General features: G+C 48.1%; 1 protein-coding gene across 2 annotated transcripts in view; it reads left to right on the top strand.

Annotated features, from left to right (window-relative positions):
* The window catches only part of DSCAM (DS cell adhesion molecule), a 738,508-nt gene that overhangs the window by 698,846 nt on the left and 20,005 nt on the right, over positions 1 to 19,657 (top strand). For both annotated transcript variants that reach the window (XM_059063980.2, XM_067035143.1), the window contains exons 29-32: positions 5,180 to 5,295; positions 8,583 to 8,732; positions 17,233 to 17,430; positions 18,621 to 18,923. In XM_059063980.2, coding sequence (XP_058919963.2) covers positions 5,180 to 5,295; positions 8,583 to 8,732; positions 17,233 to 17,430; positions 18,621 to 18,923 — 767 coding nt within the window. The remainder of the gene's footprint in view (positions 1 to 5,179; positions 5,296 to 8,582; positions 8,733 to 17,232; positions 17,431 to 18,620; positions 18,924 to 19,657) is intronic.

Here is a 19,657-nt window from a genome sequence, read left to right as displayed (position 1 = left end):
ACAGTTAGCCAGGTGAAAGGGAATCCATGAAAGGGAATGGGCTCAAAATTGATGGCCTGACCAAGGAAGATTCTCCTTGCCTTCAGTTCCCCCTGACCCTTCAGCGCCCCTCCACCAGAGCACCCACCACCTTCGGCTGCAAATATCTATGCAGTCTGGGCTTGGAAGTCACAGCCTGTTTCATCACCATGTTAGGAGAAACCAGCACTGTATTTGCCCCACTCATAACTGCTGAGGAGATGAATGACTAGGGGTAGTAGAATAAGTAAGTGCATGTTCACAACTGTACGAGACACCCCAACCTTTGCACCTTATGTTGTAGTGATTAAACCAAAAGTAAGAAGAGGATTATCAGTCTAGGAACCAGATAAGAAAAATGTCGGGGAATTTCCTGGCGGTCCAGCGGGTAGGACTCAGCGCTTTCACTGCCAAGGCCTGGGGTTGGATCCCTGTGGGGAGCTAAGATCCCGCAAGCCGCAAGGCGTGGCCAAAAAGAAAAATGTCAGGGACCCTGATGGTGACCTTGACGTTGTCATTTTAGGGTGACTAACGTAGGAGATAAAAAAGATGGAGTATAGGGTCTCTTCCCATGCCCGACAGCACCACAGTTGGCTTTAACGTCCTCCCTCATCTTTACATATCAGAGTAGTACTTTATTGTCATTCAGAGTCCTCTCCCGTATCACCAGTAGGTGTGAAGACCTAAGACAGAGGTTGAATACCGTTGGCCCATGGATTACATTTCCCACAGATGTCTTTGTTTGTCCATACTGTGTTTTAACACAGTGTGAATTGTTGGTAACAGATATGAAGGAATCAAGAATGACTCTGAAATATTTGGTGTGAGCAATTAGATAAACGTTGGTGCCATTTGCCGAGATTAGGAAGACAGATACAGGGCATGGACTTTTTTTCTTGTAGGGCAGAGGAAGGGGATGTGGATCAGGATGAAAAGGCTTGTAAGGGTCATGTCGGGGATGCTTTCTAAGCCTCCAGTGAAGGTGTCAGATAGCTGGTAGCAGGAATCTGGAGCCCAGAGTAGAGCTCAGAGATGCAGATGGTCTGTAAAATGTCTCCATCTATCTAATCCCGTCACGCGAGATCAGACATACATGAGAAGATTATGAAAAGCTATATGAAATGCCTTGAGTCCATGCTCTCGTGCAAGCCCGTACTTGTTTGCTAGTGGTCACACAGAAGGCAGCCAGACGCATGTGCGCTTGCATTGAACGAATCTGACAAAAATATCTGGAACGCAAATAAGCCATTCAATTTATAATAATTATCTATCTAATAACGTAAATTTTCTAATGTAGTCTTAAAAATATGAAATTGTTGATGTCCTTCAAAAATCAAGACATTCCCCATAAAACTGTGGCTTTCTGACTTCTGAAAGTGTTCTGCCACACGGGGCACAGCCTCCATGATCACGGGTGTCTGGACCTGCACTCGATGCCCCCTTTAGACTGGGTGTAGCCTGCTCAGCCCGGGGGCCCCTGTTCCCGTGTCCACCCAGGTTCACCTCCCTGCTTTGTACCCGAGCCTGGTTTCTGCAGCCGCGTGTCCTCCGACGTAGCTTCTGGCCACTTCCGTCGTGCACTCCCAGATCATCAGTCATGCCTCTACCCAAAGCCCGTGACACCGGGCTCCATGTTTCCTGACACGTTCGACATTTGTTTCGTCAGGGTGGTGTGGTGTTAGCTTCTCTGCTGCCTTCCCTCCCTCTTGTCATGAACCCCAGGCAAGACATCAGAAAGCGTCTTCTTCCTTCTTTGTTAATAGGGCAGTTACCGTGGTGGAAAGACCACCTATTGATAAGAGCGGGATCTGTGTATTCCGGGGAGATGAGCTGTCCCGGGGCCAGACGGGCAGGTGCTACTGCAGGACAAACACAGACAACCTGGGGGGTCCCCCAGGGGGTCCGCCACAGGCCGCCACTACCATCGCTGGGCCTCACGCTTCGGGACACTCATCCATCCCACCCAAGCAAGCCACCTCGTAGAGGAGAGAGAAGATAGACTTCACCCACCATGCTCAGACGGAAAGGGTTTTCCTTTTACACGATTAGGCAAGAAAACATTTTTTTCCAATCTACCAGACTCCTCAGAGGTGAGACCGGCTTGCTGTAAGGTACTAAGCAACACGTGGTTAGTGGCCAAGGACCACTATTAGTGAGGAAGCTAGTTGCGAGCAGTGAAGGGTTCAGACTGAGAGTTCAAGTTTATTTAGCTTTTTGATGTTTATATTTTTATACACATAGTAAAGAAGAAAAATGCCCACCCAACTGTGACAACGAGACATATCCTGATACCCTCACAGTTATTTTGTACTTACAGGATGCTCCATGCCACATTTTGGGAAGGGACGGGGATGGTATGTGGAAATCGTCATTAGTTTGGGTTTTTTTCCCCCAAATCTTAAGGAAATATTGATTTTAAAGTGTTGTAGCAACTGCACGTAATTTATTGGCTGAGCCCAGAGACACCATCCACTGTGAACCAGGGTCACAGCTCTCTGTCATTTTAATCAGACGACCAGGTGGCAAAAGGATGGTGGATGTGATTATGTATCAATAATAACTAATATATTTAGCATGATCCCATATCATATAAAAGATGCAATTTTTGCTTCCACAGTGAAAACATTCAGAATCTTTTTCCAGGTTACAAATGAGGTTTCTTTAAAGAGCTTTTTTGTTTGTTTTGAAGGTTTGCCGCTGTTCTGATGGCCAATTATTATAGTTTGGGGGAATCAACTTCCATGTAACAACAGATTATAAAATATGGCAGCACAGATTAAGATAAAGAAACAATTTCCTTGGGCTCCGATGACCCTTTTAGATTGAGAAAAGCGTTACTGCCCCCAAAGCAAAGGCTCTAGGAGGTGTGACTCGGCTCCCATTGTGCCCAAACATTATTCATTCAACAACCTGCAACAAATATTAACTGAGCACCTACTTTGGTTATATACCATTCCAAGTTTCAGGGTATACAGGGGACAGAAGAGATGAAACTATCCTTTGAGGAGCTTATAGTCCATTGGCAGAGACAGCTAATAAACATATGCCAGGCAGTTGTAAGTTTTGAGGAGACAAAATTAAATGGAGAAAAAGGAGGGTTCCCACAGCAGGACTCCACTGGCTCCTCTGAAAACATAGAAGGGAGGGGGCGGACACACGAGCATTGCGTTGGGGGAGCGTGTCCTAAGCAAAGGAAGCAGCAAGTGCAAAGAGAGGGAAGAAAACTAAGCCCCTGAATCTCAAGGTTTGGGGGGCAACTTTCTTGCCTTCCAGCTGCAGGGCTTGCAGCTTAGTCCTGCGAGGGGGGGCCTTTACCTCCAGCTTTGATTGTCCCCGTTCACAAAGTTTCATCACATTCTAAGTCTTTGTGTCAGTCGCCATGGAGCACAGCAGTGATGTCACTTGCTTCCTGCGTCAACCTGACAGCAGGGCCCTTGTTGTTAAGCTGCGCAGGGTTCCCCGCTGCTCGTTGAGCAGCTGTGGGCTGCCTCATGACTGTTCATTATAAGCAGAAGGGACGAGCTCACGCTTCTATTTTTGTTGCAAGGACAAGCTCGGGTCCCTAGTGAAGTTTCGAAACAGATCTTTCAGATATTCACAGAGGAGTAGTTCCCCATATGTTTCTGTGGAAACAGAGCCTGCCTGACGTGACTGCAGCCCCCCAAGCCACCAACGCTCTTCATTTTATGCAAGGATCTGAATCTTTGCTTTAAACACACACACACACACACACACACAAATAAAGTAAGAACTTGCTTAAGTAAATAATTTAAAGCCATTTATAGGCCACATAAAAAATTCAGGTCAAAACGTTTGAATTTGGGCTCAGCATAATTAGCGTGGTCTAGCCACATAACCCAGTTACTCATCTGCAGAGCGAGAAATCTGGTTCAAGATCAAGACCTAGGGAGAGCTGCCGCACCTTTCAAAAGCCGCCATTTCCGTAAGCTGTTGTGTTTACACTCAAGAGAGAGCCATTGTAAAATATTCAGAATATTAACATGGACCTCAGAATGCAAACATTTAAACAGTTTCTTGAGTGAACTTGACCTGCAGATGATTAACACTCATCAACCACATGGTTCGAGAGCGGATGCCTCCTCATGGATGAGGAAGATCTGAGCTCCCTGGTGCTTGCTTGCTTGGAGCAAAAAGTATTTGAGATTTTAGTATGGATACACCGTTATTGTTCTCCATTACATATAATTCACACTGAGTGTGCCAGGCTCCACAGATCTTTCTCAAAACAGACTTTGGCAGTTAATGAGCTAGATTTAGGGATGCCATAGATTATCCCATTGATTAAATTATCTGAATGCCTACTGCTTCCTGGAAGGTGTTTCAGAAAATATTCTTTAATATTAAATATTCTTAACTCTACTCAATTCTTATAATTCTGTAAAGATTAAACAACCATTTTTCTAACATGCATTGCTAATTAAAGCTTTTATCGACTTTTTTGTATTTTTGTCCAACATGCAGATTTTTTTTTTTTTTTTTTTTTTGCTGTGAGCTGTAACTGAATTTGATTATAGCATGCAGTTTTACTACCTATTTCCATTTACTTTTAGGAGACAGCTCACTCTAAGAGTAATTTTCTGGTACACAAATTTTGAGATAAATTCTTATAGTAATTGCTTTTTTTCTATTCTAAAATGTAATTGGGTTCGGAAAACTAAACTAATGTCAGGGAAGCTAACAAGGTTTATGATTTGTTGCTAGAACAAAAATAAAATGACTCCAGGTATAATACAAATCTGTTAGTAAAACCCCATCCAGTGAATGACCAGTACACATGTTTTCTCCGTTACCATCATTGGAATATCTCATGTCTGACAGTGAAAATGTTGTTGATTTAAGAATGTTTCTGTGTGTGTGTGTTTCATTTGGCTTTTATACAAGAAATAGGAAAGTCCAAAGTTTCTATTGATAGATGCAGGAACCAATCTTTATTGACAGTTGGTATTTTCTGAACCTCACAACTGACTGCTGAAATTTAATATTAATAAATATCATCTGAATGAAGGAAAAAAAATCTATCCTGTTTGTCTTTCCCTCCCCCCCCCCACATAATTAGATAATAAGTTGGTGTACAAGCACATGTTGGCCTAGTGTAACACTGAACTGAATTTGTTAATGCATCCCCCTTTTTTATTCCCAGTAAGAATACCCGGACTTCGGACACCTTGAGCAAGCAGCAGCAAACCCTGAGGATGCACATTGACATACCCAGGGCTCAGCTTTTGATTGAAGAGAGAGACACAATGGAGACCATTGGTAAGGTGTCCTGTTCGCCGCCTTACACAATGTGGCTGCTACAGCCATGCCCTCTCAGCCCAAACCCTGAGCCATGGGAAATATTAGACATGGGAACATCTTGAATGCTACATGAGCAAAGAAGTTAGAAGGTAGACAACTGTTATTGAGGAGAATAATAAGTACCAGCAAACATGGGGGAAATGAACGTATATAAACCACAGAGTTCACCTGAGAGAACCCCAACTCTGTCCCAAGTTGGGTCTCTCCTGGACAGGCTCTTGGTACCACTCGCAAGAACCGACATTTATAATCAAGCAAACCGAGAAGGGCTGTACACTAAGACCCCATCTTGGAAATCCACTTTATGAGCTCCTCCTCAACTCCAATAAGGCCTTTGTTAAAGAAAATTTTTAAATTCTACAAATGTCTTTGCAAAGGACATCTTTCTCCACCCGCTGGCACCCCATAAAAGTCCTTCACAGGGCTCTGGAAAAGTCCCAGCTCCAAAGACGCCTGGAGAGCTTCAGTGACCTGTCCACCCAGAACCCAGGGGTCCTGACTCCTTCCAGCCTCTTTCCACTGCAGTAATGATCAGAAGAATAGCTAACATTTATTAAGAGTGCTCTGAAGGTCACATACTTTTATAAGCATTTTATGTGGATTATTTAAGTTACCCCTCCCAAACACCATAGGAAAAAGATTCTACTTGGGAACTGGGACACCAAGAGGTTCTGTAGCTTGCAGGTCACACAGACGGGAGCAAAACCAGGGCAGGTCCCCCACCTGGCCACCTGTTTCACCTTTGGTGACTGGGCGTCACCTTCTTCCGTATCATCAACAGGCTACTTCCCAGAACTCCTCACCTTAGAAGGATGGCTGGACCCCCCCAGTACTTATGGAAACAGACTCTGAGGCAGGTTTCCTAGGCTGCCACTTTTTGAACTTCACTCTGTGTCTGTTCCGGAAGGTGTTTGCTGGCACTTGGTCCCAGGACAACCCTTTCCTGTGGTTTGGCTAAAACCACCCAACTCCTGGCATGGGCCCTCCATACCTCCTGCCAATTAGGCAGTGATGAGTGGCCAGATTGGCAGGACACCTCCACTGCCCCTTGCCCCTGCCCTGCTTTTAGGGTCTTTGTATAGAACAGTGGGGATGTCTGACCCAATGGCTCCTAAATTCTAAGACCTGGGCTGCGGGCGCGGGATTCAAGTCCAGTTCAGGCATAGCAGCACTTAGCACAGCCTGGTCAGGTCCTGTGTGACCTTTCCATCGACCACCTTCTGTTAAATACCACCATGTTGTATGAGGGCTCACTGCTCATCCCGAAATACACAAGATTTAATTAGCTGCCTCAGGCCAGGGCAAGGCACTATGTTTTGTTTCTCATTACCTTTTCTGTAGTGTATCTGGAATCTCTTTTATTGAACCTAGTGAACTGGGCACTAAAACTGAGATTGCCTTTGAAACATCAGTTCCAAAATCAAATTGTCATTCCTATGACTTTATAGTACAGTCACGACATTTGCTAAATGTTCTCACCAGACTTGTGAATAACTCTATCTACAGCTGTTAAAATAGGTCTCTAGGCGGGTCCTGGGAGTGGTGTATTACCTCCTAGTAGCTAGTCACTGCTGACCAAACACCAGAGGAAGGTCTGCCCATGGTACACAGTAAGGACCCTTAGCCAGAGATATAGCACATTCGTTGCAGGATCATTCGTCACCAAGAGTCGTTGACCTCTCCATGGTGCCTGACAGTTGCTCGATGGCATTTTCTAATTATTGGGGAAGTAGAGACATGATGCTTTAAAACGCTCTGGGCTCTGCCTACAAGAATCCAATACGGGAGAGCCATGAATTTCTAGCCAGAATGGATGGTCAACCTCACAAACTGACAGGCACCCGAAATGTCCCATTAAAACTGGAAACCCAGCCCCACAGATACTCTGGCGTGTTCTTAGCGGGGCTGCATGATAGAAACCACAGCACAGTTTTATGGATGAATGTGAATGTATGTCGGGCCTCTGATACCACGTCCAATTATAAGAACCCACCTCCGTGGAGAGGCCGCCTTATTCGAGGGTGGAGGGGCACATGTAGGACGGGACCCCCAAGCCGAGCCCAGGCTCCCACCGTGGCACCAATCTAGGCTGCACCCCACACTGGATGCCAGCAGCCCTCCTGGAAGTCCTTCCTCTTTTTCTCTGCCCAGAAAGTTTATTCTGACTTCAAGAGGCTTTCCTTTCCTGCCAGAGCTTGAGTAATTGGATTTTGTAAGGTTCATTCTGTTCAGAGCCTTTTTGGGGCACAGCTGTCTAGCTGTGTTGTTTATGACTTTCGCATTACCGTTCAGTGTCCATCCCACTGCACTGTGGTCCCAGCTGACGGATAAACTCATATGACCATCACCCCAGCCTGCAGTGCTTGAAAATGTATGAAAAACTCCATATACCCTAACGAAAGTTTCCCTTGGAGTCAAAAAGCTCTTAGGAAAGTGTGAAAAGTGTCACAACGAAGTAATGAAAATCGGAGACAGCCAAATAGTGACACACAGCCCGACCAACTGCGCTTTCTCCAAAGGCTTAAAATGCTCTGCATTCCCTGACCTTCAAGTGCCCTATGCCAGTAGGACCTGGGAAGTCTGACAAGTGAGTCATTTTGAGAAGTCAATTACAGAATATGCCCTAGAGTCACTGAAGCTCAGGACAGTTGTGAAGGAAAGGCGTAAACCTCAGAACAGTTAGAATCAAGGAATCAATACACTCTGAAGACTGACCCTTCTCTTCTCCTCCCCCGATGCCCTGTCTTGAACATCGGCCATCTTCCATATGAGAGGCGACCCTGGGATAGATGACCACAGGGCAGATTTTCTTGTACCTCAAACAGAGAGCTTATTTGAAATGGCAGCCTCAACCCTGGGCGATGCTGACATGGCTGGTGGTGTCTTGGGGGAGCTTTTAACAAACACATAAACCCCAAACTCTATTTAATGGACGGCCACCCAATGGTCCTCCCCAGATCAATGTGTGCTTAATGAGAAGAAACCAAGCCCCAGGAGAGAGGGGAGGCCCTTCTCTGCGATCGTTCTCTTTAAGTCATCCCCTAAGAATGATCTATTTTTTTCATTCTGGAGTAATTCTAATACAGTGGTTGAATATTTGGGTTTTTTTTTTTTTTGCTGGATGAGATGAAGTTCTTGTTACTGTTGCCGTTAGCAATAGTGCAAGTACCGAGGAGAGAGGCGGCCAGGGAGTCACCGAGCAGGGAATAACTGTCCCTGGCTTCCTGTATCCTGCTGTTCTGCAGATGATCGCTCCACGGTCCTGTTGACGGATGCTGACTTCGGAGAGGCAGCGAAACAAAAGTCCCTGACGGTGACACACACGGTGCATTACCAGTCAGTGTCTCAGGCCACCGGGCCCTTGGTGGACGTTTCGGACGCTCGGCCGGGAACGAGTGAGTGGTCACACATCACTTAAACTCTGTGGGTGTTATCAGTGCTGAGAATGCATTCGTGCTCCATGGCTGTGCGGTAAAATGTGGGGTTTCTCAGCTCTGTGCCTAAGAAGCAAGTAGGTTTGATGACGTCTTTGATTGGGACATTGACTTTGTATTGTTTGATCTGAGCTGTTATTAAAATTGTATCGGTTGAAGCCAATAACCCTTGGTATTGGTTTACTAAGAAAGTGTTAGAAATTTCAGGTCCAGTTATTATTATTCTTTTTTTATTTAGACAACACAGGCAAAGAAGTTAGTTAACCTTAGTGAGTATCTCCTCTGTGCCAGGATTGGGGTAGAAAGATGATATCAGTCTGTGATCTTTGACGCAGCCCCTGTCAGGTACCTACTTATGCAGTAGATATCAGAGCTCCCATTTTACTGACGAGGAAACAATCTCAGAGAAGTTAGGGAAACAGCCCAGAGCTGTACACATACTATGGAGTGAAACCAAGATTCAGCTGTGGGTCAGTCTGTCCTCCGAGCTTATGCTTTTCTCCTGAACCTCACTATTTGAGAATAATATAATTCTGCTTAATCTGGGGATTATGTTTGGTTTAGTTATTAAGATTTGGATCCGTATTATATGGAAATTAATTACTGCGATGAAATTAAATACCTTAATATGTATCTGGAGCTCATTAATTAGATATCCTTATTCCCTCATAATTTAAATTGTTCCTAAATCTCTTTAAAGACTGAGAAATTGATGTCCCGATTATTATCTTTTTGGAAGTTTTGATGCTAGCTTTTAAATCATTAATCACTCTCTTTGAAAAAATGTTTACATTCTTCGAGTAGAGTGCTATAATTAGAAAAGTAAATATTACAATGCTTAAAGCTGTCCTTTATAATGTCTGCCTCGTAAGGCATTTGTGAAATGCCCTGAGCTCCCTGAAGCAAACCGGTTGAGTCCTAAGTGGCACCGCGCTACGCAGGAAGACGGTGCTAGCGGTTACGGAAATTCATTTGAGAAGTCGTTTTCGAGAACTTTCTGAAGGAGCCTTTTATTCCTCCCCTCTGTGTCACCTCATGTCCTCCCTTCTCTGATGACATTAGCACATTCTGAAGACACGAACGGGACGTGAGTGAGGGTTCGCTCTGCGAAGGGGTGCGCAGGACTGAGGTCTTGGCTCCTCGAAAGTGCTCCCAGGTCCTTGACGCTCTCTCCAGCCCTGGGCTTTTCCATACGATCTGCCTGGGCCTGCTCCTGGCTACTTCAGGACACCGCACTGGTGGCTTTCTGAGCCACTTACGGCTAGGAAACCCGGGAAAGATCACAGACCCAGGGGACTTCTACCAGTGGATCCTTGACCTCGGCAGGCCTGTGTCCCCGTCCGAGTGGAAGCTAATGGAGACCTTAGCAGCAGGATAGGAAAGAGGCAGAGGAAACAGGACAGACGCCCCAGGGAGTGGCTTCCCATGTTCTGTGTGCATCAGAATTACCCAGGGCACCTGTTTAAAGTACTCGTTCCAGGCTTCCACCCCCAGGGATTCAGATCCACTTGGTGTAGGGCGGGGCCTGGGAATCTGCATTGTAACAGCCATCTAGGGTGATTCTGTTGCTGGTTGCCTGGACCCCTCATTGAGAAACACTTGCCCAAGTGTGAGGCGTGTGTCACGTAGAGGCCGTGGGGAGGTGTCCACAGTAGCGCAGCCATGCAGGAGCCCTCAAAGCTGCCGGGCTCACCTCACAGCAGGTGAGAAGGATCTGCAATTCCAGCTCCCTGCCAACGCCCAGCCGGCAGAGAGCTGCACACAGGCTAGTCGTAAACAGTCAAGGCCGGACAGGAGGCGGTGAAACTAAAGCGCGGGGAAGCTTCTAGCTGCCGGGTCAGCCCCAGGACAAGGGAAGGCGGATTTGACGGCGTTCAGAACATCCACAGAGACGTGCATCTGCGTCACAAGCAGAAGCTCTGACGAGCGAGCGGTGAGTGTCTGTCACTCAGCTCAGGCAGGAGGCTGGCGGAAGGGACGTGTCGGCCTCCCTCTCTCATGGCCTCGTGGCTCTAAGGGTGTAGGCACGGGTGCGGAGCTTTAAGAATCCCTTCATTCCGACTCAGAAGCATTCGTGAAGGTGTTACTTCACATATGGCCAGTGCCCGGGGTTGGGGTACCTCGAAAGGTGCAAAAAGACATCCACTTCATCTGAGTGGAGGAAGTCAGACGTGAAAACAAGGAGCGAAAGCGTTTTTGGTTTATCAGTAAGTACGAGGCACAAATAGAACAGGGTGCTGAGCCGGTGAGCCGGCCGGGGACGTGGGGGCCCGGGCGGGGGCTGCTTCAGTGCGAGGCTTGGGGAAGACGTCCGCTGAGTCACGGGCAGGAGTCGGTCGGCCGCCAGGCATGAGGGACGGTAGAGGAAGCCTCTAAAGCACGTTGGGGACAGAAGTGGGGCCTGAATGGGGACAGGGAAGGCGGCTGGGACGCGCCAGGGACAGAGCCAGCCTGGTTCTGCAGGCCTCACAGGCTAGTGTCCCACGTCTGCAGCCCGTTCAGAGGGGGTTGGCGGGCTCGCCCGGGGGTTGCCTGATGATCAGATCCCACAGAAACCGCTACAGCTTCTGGAAAGACGCTTCTTTCACTGGTGGTGAACTTCATTAAATAGTGTCGACAAACACTTGGAAAATCTACGCAAATTCATTCCTCAGTCTCTAGTTCCCCCAAAATAGAATTATTCATTGAGCATCTGCAGAACGTTCTCCGTTAGTGAAGATTTCGGGATCATTTTTTTTTTTTTAAGTTGGAGTAGAGTTGCTTTACACTGTTGTGTTGGTTCCTGCTGTACGGTGAAGTGAATCAGCTCTACGTATACCTATCTCCTCTCCCTCTTGGATGGACCTCCCTCCTGTCCCAGCCACACGTTGCACGCATCCATCTGTCATCACGGAGCACCGAGCTGAGCTCCCTGTGCTCTACAGCAGGTTCCCTCTAGCTATCTAGTTTACACATGGTCGTGTATTTATGTCAAACCTAATCTCCCAATTCGTCCCACCCTTCCCTTCCCCCACTGCGTCCACATGTCCGTTCTCTACATCTATGTCTTGATTCCTGCCCTGTAAACAGGTTCATCTGTACCATTTTTCTAGATTCCACACATATACATTAATATACAATATTTGTTTTTCCCTTTCTGACTTACTTCACTCTGTATGACAGACTCTAGGTCCATCCACATCTCTACAAATGACAGAATTTTGTTCCTTTTTATGGCTGAGTAATATTCCATTGTGATCATTTTGTTGTAGTAAATATTTCTCCAAAACCACATTATGAAGGATTAAAGGCATTGTATCTTTTTTATTTGGAAGTAGAAACGGTGGGTGTCTTACGCCCCGGCAGATCAGCACAGGAGTCCAAAGCCTTGAGCTTTCTGCAGCCCAGTCCTCTGCTTGCTTCTTATACCCACAGCTTGTCACCTGGGCCCAGGTGTTACACCTGCACCCCCTCAGTCCCCTGGGGCTGGTTCCTCTCACTGCAGTCTGGCGTATTTGTAGAGATTGGTTTATAGCCTATTTCCTCAACTACCAAAGACATTCTTGTTCTATTCTAATTGTGTTGTTATCGTAGGAAACTTCTATTTTTAAGAAGAACATCTAAAATATGTAGCTTGCACATGAGCACGACTGTTCTGTAGAAGTTATGTTTCTAAGCATTGCATCCGTTTGCCAAAGAACTGCAACAAATTCTTATCACAAGGATGGGAGAACTCACAATGATTTGCCGTATGTCTCTTTCAAGATGTGAAAACACATACCGTGGCTGTGTCCACGGCTCTGTTCACGTCCCCATCTCTCCCGTGGGTTAGGATACACTTGGAAGCTGGGTCTCTGTTCACACGGGTCTCCCCAGCTGCTGCCAGAGGGTCCAACACACAGTAGAGCTTCAGTAAATACATTTAGATGCTGAGCGACCGTATGTATACTTATGTCAGAAGTTTTGAAATCAGAGTAATGGGGACGGAAAAGAAAGGATGTTCAGTACTTTCAGCAGGAGTCGGGCAACCAGTTTCTTCCCTCTCTTTTTTCTCCCTTCCCCGAGACCTCTGATCGGCTGTGTGTCTGTACCGCCTCGCCCAGTTAGAAGTGTTTCTTTCCACGTGTACACAGCCCACCCCCGGGACACGCTGCAGAAACTTACCAATGAGGCCATCACCTTGGAGAACTGAAACCAACCTTTTCACTTACAAAATGTGCAAGGCTACAAAGACATGTGAAGTGATCGGTGTTAGATTCGACCCGGGTTTGTTTTGTCATGTTTACCTGGACGTCATCCATCCATCATCATTTATTCATTCCTGCGAAAAGCATCCACCGTGCAGGGCTGGATTGGAAGACAAGTAGGACACGGTTCCCATCCTCACCAGTTACTACCAGTGGGCACCTTTCTGCATCACCGGCGTTCTCCAGCGTCTAGCTTTATGATTTTTCACGGCTTTTTTCCCGTCAGACTCTCGAAAGTGAGTTTCTAGCCTTGCTGGTGAGCCCATCAAATCTCCCGTCGCCGTCTTCGTTAAACAGGACACCCTGCATCCCATGTCAAGTGTTTGTCGCTCAGGAGGCATGGCTGAGCCCCAGATTGCTTGATGCCTCCCGCGTGCCTGTGGTTCTGTAGCTCCTTACATCACGCACGTCTCACAACGGCGCAGGTGGCGGACAAGGTCGTCACCCGCCAGGGTCCCAGAGAGGAAAGCAGCAGGCACAGCAGTGAGGCCACAGCCCGCGAGTAGTAAATGGACCAAACTAAGAGACGCTCACCCCAAAGCCCCACTCTCAACCCCTCCACGCTCCTCTAAGCAGAGAGGATGCTTCTGGGCGGCCTGCTGGGGACAAAATAGACTTCACATACCTGTTAAATAAGAAGAGCTTACGACACGGATTGAATCTTTCTTGGTGAGACTTTGAAAAACACACACGCCCTATTACCCGCGATGGTGCTGAGCGCACTGCTGGAAAATACCTGCTGGCGGTGAAGAGGGTCCGGTGTGTGATAAGCCCTTGATGAACATTTGTTCATTCAATGATAGGAATGTTCAGGCTCCCCGTTTCACCCCGTCTGTGAGACAACTGGTAAATTCATCGTGCAAAGCCAAGGCCTCAGCGTCTGTAAGATGTGAAAACCAGGAGCAGGGAATGAAAGCCGATTATATACATGGCATGTTTTACGACCTTATTATCCACCAAATCCTCTCATCCCAAGTTCGGGATAATTAAAATAATTTGATTCAATGAGCAGAAGCTTAATTCAGGTTCAGACCCAATGCTGAAAGGCCAAGAATGATTTATATCACTTACCCCTAATTCATTTGTTGTTTAGCAAGCATAATGCCTCATCACTAGATTTTATTTATAGTAGGATGCTGGGGACCCCAATAAAATACTTTCCATGCAGGGACCGTAAACCCCAACATGTATTTGGTTAATGGATTAACTAGGAAGGTCTACGAAGGAGGCCACTGAGTGGAATCCAAGGAAAATTTTTTTATTTTAGCTGCTATCTCAGAAAGTATCCTACAGAAAAGTTCAATTCAGGTACCAAACAGCTCCAAAAACCTGATTATTAAAAAACGTGTCAACTCCGGAGTATTCTACCTACAAGGACAATTTTGCCTGTAGGATGCTTGCTTAGAACGGAACGAAGTGAAGTTCAAGGAAAGTAATAGCATGACCTATATTCTCAATATTATCAGGCCACTGGTAAAGGTGTCCTTGGCTAGGAAAATAAAAAAAAGAAAAGGAGGGGTGGATAATGAACAAAGTTAACTTGAAAAGACTTCTGGCTTGAATGGTGCCCGTTGACCATGGAACTTTCCAGATAGGGTCATCTCAGTGGGAAAAGGGGCTATGGAGGGGGGCAAGGTCTCTGCCCCACCGTTGGTGGGTGAGCTTGACAGGAGGAAACACAGGTGAGGGTTTGGGGAGTTGAGGAAATTGTGTCCGGGAAGTGATACTATCAAACTGACCCCCTCTTCCACAAGCATCCAGGCCAGGAGTAAAACTGATCCACAGCTGTACTTACAGGAAACTTAAGGAAGAATAAAAATAAGAACCCTCAAAACTTATGTAAGGGACTGGGTAATTTTCTGGAAAAGATTCATTAGCATTTAAATAACAAGCTCCACTATTTAAGCTCCACTTATCACGTCGACCGTGCCTGGCAGACATTTAGCCTCCTGCCCGGGAGAATGCTTTTCTATCTCTTTGAGGATCTCTCTCCTAGCATTTCAGCAGAGAAACCCAATTATCATTTATACCTTGCTGTCCAGAGAGCTTGGCTCTCCAGCATAACTCATTTACATTCTAATCGAGGCCGTGAAAAACCTTCCAATAAAGTCTTCCGTGGAATTTTGCAAGTAACGCATGAAATGAGGCTGAAAATCAATGCCCCAGAGAATTATGCACCAAGACGGAGCATTTTGATGACCCAGGAAATCTTAACATGTATCGATTGAGCTGCCATCGTTAGGCTTTTCTCTCTCCAGCATTGCAGACGGATTAGGTTCAAAGTCCGATAACTAGAAAACTGGCAAAAAGGAAAATCCTCCAATTTAAAAAGCAAGTCATTTCACCACTTTCAAGTGTCGGGTCCTATGACCCCGCATAGAATCATAAATGAACTAGTGTCATGCAGATACTGCACCAGGGCTCTTAGGTGTCAAGGGTGAGGACACGCGTGGCCAAGGAATGGGCAATCTTGGACTGAGAGGTGGGGTCTTGGACTCCGTTTCTGCCACTTAATAGCTGTGTCACTTCTCCTCCCCGAGCTCCTATTGTGTCAGCCATAAAGTCACCCTGAGCTGTGTGTATTCACTCAGGGAAGTCTGTGTGCCGGGGGTCACAGCGGGCTCTGTGGGATGATGGGAGGATGAACGCGCCCTCGCCCCGCCCTGCAGAGACTTGCGGGCTCAGGCGAGCACGTGAGTGAACCGGTGTCCTCAGGCCACAGGTTGTACGCCTCAGTTCTGTCCCTTGGAAACTGCTCCGCTAGCGACGAGCAGTCAATACAGGCTGCTGTGCTTAGAAGTGGCCAGGTCATTTTTGAAATATAACTGCATAAAGTTCCTCTCTGAAAAGCAGAGAATTCAAAAATGGAAAAGGACCTTGTGCTGCCTTCAGGCTGGAGCCCCAGAAAAAAATCATTCCAGGTAACTGAGCCTCTCCCCTTTTCCACGGAATTCTCGCAAAGGGAACATTGCCAACTCCAGTGTCCCACGTCCTGTACTGTTGGAACATGTTTTTTGTCAGCTAAGAGTTGAGCTAAGAACTCAGTCCACCCCCTTGACCTCTTGCCTCTGTTTCCAAATTTAGAGACAGTGAAACCCATCTGGCTCCATCCTGTGTGTCCATAAACCTCTATGTTTCTGAAGATGAGAGACCTGTGACATCCGGATATGCAATGGCCCTTTGTTCTCCACATTGAATAACCCAAGTCTTGGTCACAGTTCAGACAATTGCACTGAAGGGATGCTACTATGTGCAAAGGGATAAGAAAGTGCTCATACGGGGACCTTCCCTCTCCCCTCTGCTCTAAGAACTTGCAATTTAGTTGATGAACAAAAGTCATACTCGAGGCAGTGAGTGAATACAAGACAACAATCTGTACAGGAGACAGCTGCTTGCTTTCCTGGGGCTGCTATAACACTGTGCCACAAACCGTGTGGCTTAAAAGAACTGAAATTTATTTTCTCACATCTCCGCTAGCTAGAAGTCCCAAATCAAGCTGTCCTCAGGGCCACGCCCCCTGTGAAGCCTATAGGGGAGGACCCTTCCTCGCCTCTTCCTAGTTTCTGGTGGTGGCCTCCGGGCTCCTTGGCCCAGCCGCAGCCCTCCAGCCTCTGCTTCCATAGCCCCACGGGGCCCTCCTCTCCTTGTCTGTGTCCTCCTCTTGTTACGATACAGGTCATGTTGGATCCAGGGCCCACGCTACTCCAGTCTGACCTCATCTGGACCGATTACACCCGCAGTGACCCTATTTCCAAATAAGATGAATCTGAGGTTCTGGGGTTAGGATGTGGACATACCTTTTCTGCAGGGCACACAATTCAACCTGTAACAGCACCTCGAGGTAACGCTGTAGAAAGGAAGCCACGTTAGAGTGTATCTGGCTGAACTCTCTCCTTTTACAGAAGGTGGTGATTCTCAGGAAGTTTAAGTGATACGAGGGGGGTCAGGAAACTACTAAGATCCAAAAGGAAGACCCAAATCCACTTGGAGTCCTGAGTCCAAATCGGATGTTCTTCCCCAACAGGGCTCGTTTAAGTGCTGAGGTATCCCCTGAATGTTTCAGACCATAGAGGAGAGGAAGCCAGTCCTCCGGACAGGGGTAGTCAGGGAGAGCTTCCTAGAGGCGGTGAGCCCTGCTGAGTGGATCTCAGGGCTGGGTCGGGAAAGCCCCACTCAACACCATGATCACGGCCGACCACCCTCCTAGCGACAAACCTTGTTCTGGTTCTTCTCAGATCCCACCACCAGGAGGAATGCGAAGGCCGGGCCCACAGCGAGAAACCGGTACGCCAGCCAGTGGACCCTCAACAGACCCCACCCCACCGTTTCAACACACACCCTCACCACTGACTGGAGGCTGCCAACGCCCAGGGCTGCGGGGTCCATGGACAAGGAGAGTGACAGTTACAGCGTCAGCCCCTCCCAAGACACAGGTAGGGCCTGCGTGCCTCCTTCTCTATCCCGGGACAAGTAGGGCCCACACCCGGGGCTTCAGGGCCCTGCCTGATCCCTTTCAAGGTCAATTTCAAATTGCTAGACCATTTACCTAACAGGTGCCGATACAGCTGTACTGCATTGACCGTGCCCAGGGTCCAGTGAATTCCGCAAAGCAGAGCCAAAGGAGTCTAGTTTGCAGGCATCCCGAATCATGACAAGGTCATAGCACCCTCTATAGGGAGCACGGCAGACCCATTTGACCATTAAACAGGGGTTGATTATAAGGTAAGCGATTCCTTCCGTACCATCCACCACCAAGGTCTCACTCTGCAGAGGAGACAGAGCCTAAGAATAGCACTGGGTTGCCCACCCCACCCCTCTAACATTTTGAAAAGAAGTGATATCTAAACTTAAGAGCTGTAGGAAATTTTAATACTCATTTTCTTTTGTTCCGGATGATATACTTCAAAAATAGTCTTCCAAAGGTGGCGTGTCACCACGTACATTTATTTTTATGGCAGTTATTTCTCTCACAAGAACCTCAGAGTTCCACAGAGGTGACTTCAGAACTTTCGAGTGGGTTTAAAATGCAGAGAGTCCTCTACTCAAGATGCTCCTTTTATGGTTCTAGAGGTTTTCTGGTCCCCGTAAAGGGTGGCAAAAACACAAAGAACGAGTCCCAGGGTCAGAAGTCATTTGGCCTAGTGAGCAATTCCGTGCAGTCTCATCTTCATCTCTAGCCATCATCCTGTCTTCCCGCCACACAGAGGCCAGAGGAGCTGAGTGCAGACTTCACATCATTCCTGCCAGTGAAAGACTCTCTCTGGTCCAGGGGGACTTGCAAAACGGGGTGGGGAGGGGGGCCGCTGCAGTTCATTTGCACCGCATTCCCAGCTGTCTTAACTAAAAGCAGAGTTTTTTTCAAGGGGATGTGTTACTGATCTATGCAGTGTCCCAGGCTGGGGACACCCGACTCCAGAGATTCTGTTGACGCCCCGAGGCCACATGGCTGAGGCTCATGAAGGTGGCCTCACGGTGACAAAGGCGGTCCTCCGACGAAGACCGGGCACCCCTGCCGGGCTACCCAGGGACCGGAAGAAATCGGCACGAGCCCAGAGCGCCAGCCGGTCGGTGCAGACTCGCGGCGACACACCACCCGTCTTGCTCTCTCTCTTTCGCGGCACAGATCGGGCGCGGAGCAGCATGGTCTCCACAGAAAGTGCCTCTTCCACGTACGAAGAGCTGGCCAGGGCGTACGAGCACGCCAAGATGGAGGAGCAGCTGCGGCACGCCAAGTTCACGGTCACCGAGTGCTTCGTCTCAGACACGTCGTCCGAGCAGCTGACGGCGGGGACAAACGAGTACACAGACAGCCTGGCCTCCAGCACGCCTTCCGAGTCGGGGATCTGCAGGTTCACCGCGTCGCCCCCCAGACCGCAGGACGGGGGACGCGTGACCAACATGGCGGTTCCGAAGGCTCATCGGCCAGGTGAGACGAGACGCGTGTGGACCCGCGGTCGGGGGCGCCCACCTTCCCGAGTCACACGGGTCTGTTGTGAAAGCCCTTGTTGGTATATTCAGACTGGGTCTCCTGTTGATTGACCGCTGCATGAGGCACCCCCCCTAAAGCTCGGGAGCTTGCAACAGCGGGGATCATCTGTTTCGTTCTTGAGTCTGAAACTGAGTCAGGGCTTCGTGGGGACGCGCGTCTCGGTTCCGGCCGCGTCAATGGGGGAGCTCGGTTATGGATAGAGGAGCCACGTTCAAACTGGCTCACTCACCTGGAGGGTTGATGCCGGCCGCGTCCTCCCTACATAGGTTTCTCCACGAGGTGGCTTGTGCATCCTTATGTCATGGTGACTCAGTCCTAAGAGCCAGTGTCCCAAGAGAGACCGTGGAAATAGCCAGTTTCTTAAGGCTGCGTCTGAAAACTGACCCATCACTTCTGCCATATTCTGTTGTTCAAGCAACCACAGAGCTCTGGGAGCCCAGAGTCTAGAAAAGGAGATCACCACCCCAGGAGAAGTATCGAAAATATGGGGGTGATGATTTTTTTTTTTTTTTTTTTTTTTTTTGCGGTACGCGGGCCTCTCACCGTCGTGGCCTCTCCCGTCACGGAGCACAGGCTCTGGACGCGCAGGCCCAGCATCCATGGCTCACGGGCCCAGCCGCTCCGCGGCACGTGGGATCCTCCCGGACCGGGGCACGAACCCGCATCCCCTG

This window comes from Kogia breviceps, chromosome 5 (assembly GCF_026419965.1).
Source record: "Kogia breviceps isolate mKogBre1 chromosome 5, mKogBre1 haplotype 1, whole genome shotgun sequence".
Taxonomy (NCBI): Eukaryota; Metazoa; Chordata; class Mammalia; order Artiodactyla; family Physeteridae; genus Kogia; species Kogia breviceps.
This window is presented reverse-complemented; position numbering and strand designations above follow the sequence as displayed.